Source organism: Stylophora pistillata, chromosome 6, assembly GCF_964205215.1.
Source record: "Stylophora pistillata chromosome 6, jaStyPist1.2, whole genome shotgun sequence".
Classification (NCBI taxonomy): Eukaryota; Metazoa; Cnidaria; class Anthozoa; order Scleractinia; family Pocilloporidae; genus Stylophora; species Stylophora pistillata.
The window spans coordinates 30,062,391-30,063,327 of NC_142524.1; the positions used below are offsets into that span (position 1 = coordinate 30,062,391).

General features: G+C 38.4%; 1 protein-coding gene across 1 annotated transcript in view; it reads right to left on the bottom strand.

The window, feature by feature from the left end:
* Positions 1 to 937, bottom strand: part of LOC148729325 (uncharacterized) — a 31,554-nt gene extending 30,617 nt beyond the window's left edge. Inside the window, exon 1 of the mRNA XM_088762630.1 lies at positions 744 to 937. Within this exon, the coding sequence (XP_088618756.1) occupies positions 744 to 922 (179 nt within the window). The 5' untranslated portion in view covers positions 923 to 937. The remainder of the gene's footprint in view (positions 1 to 743) is intronic.

The following is a 937-nucleotide window of genomic DNA, read 5'->3' on the forward strand; positions in this document are numbered from 1 at the left end:
AACTCGCCTCAAGTCGCTTTGCTTTTTCTGCCGAGTCGCCTTAAATTGCCAAAAGTCACCCAAAGTTACGAAGTTATGGCTACTTAAATTCCCAGAGTAGACCTATTGGAAGAGGGTCTGAACACCAGCTTTTAGCGGGTGATCTTTGTTGAGCTCGGTTGTTACAGCAGTTAGCATGGGCAGAAACCCTGAGCGGCCAGCATGGACGATAAATAGAGTATTTTATTTCACTTTAAAACCTTAGATTTACGCTATTATAAATTGCAGATGTAAAAAAAAAAAGAAATTAAGTCTTCGGAACGGTAAGCGTCTGTGAAAAAAGTCGAAGGCTATAAAACATTTGAATAATTAACTAAGAACTTCATGACAGCATGAAAGCGAAGATGAGAAAGCATATGTAGGTGTATTTAGAGTACTGTTTTCGCGACATAAATTTATCATTAATAACATTCGACTGATACATTTTTCAGATAGACTGTGGAACTACAGAGCGGGTGATAAGAAGTCATTAGCTGATGTTCACTCAACAGGATTCCTACTTGTGGAACTTTGATTGTCTATTTTACCTAATCCTCGCACTAAAAAACATAATACTTTGAAATAGTGAGAAGAAGCGCTTTGCATATGCTACATAGCTACTCAATTTGAGGGATGATAGTTCCACGGAATTCAATAAACACAAACGCAGAACACAAGATGTTTCCGGGTACAAATTACAAACTAACAGTAAACCGAACACCTACCTTCGTTTCTTTGGAATTTTTTCATACTTGGATCTATCCATGGTTCTAAGAGGTCTATTTATAGCTTCCTCTTCTCCTCCTGCCCTTATTAATTTGACTCTGCTTACTATTTGGTTGAAAGTTAAGGTAAAGCTCTCATCTCCTGCGTGATCTAGTACTCCTGCTGCAGCATCGGCCATTATGAGGTTTCCTAG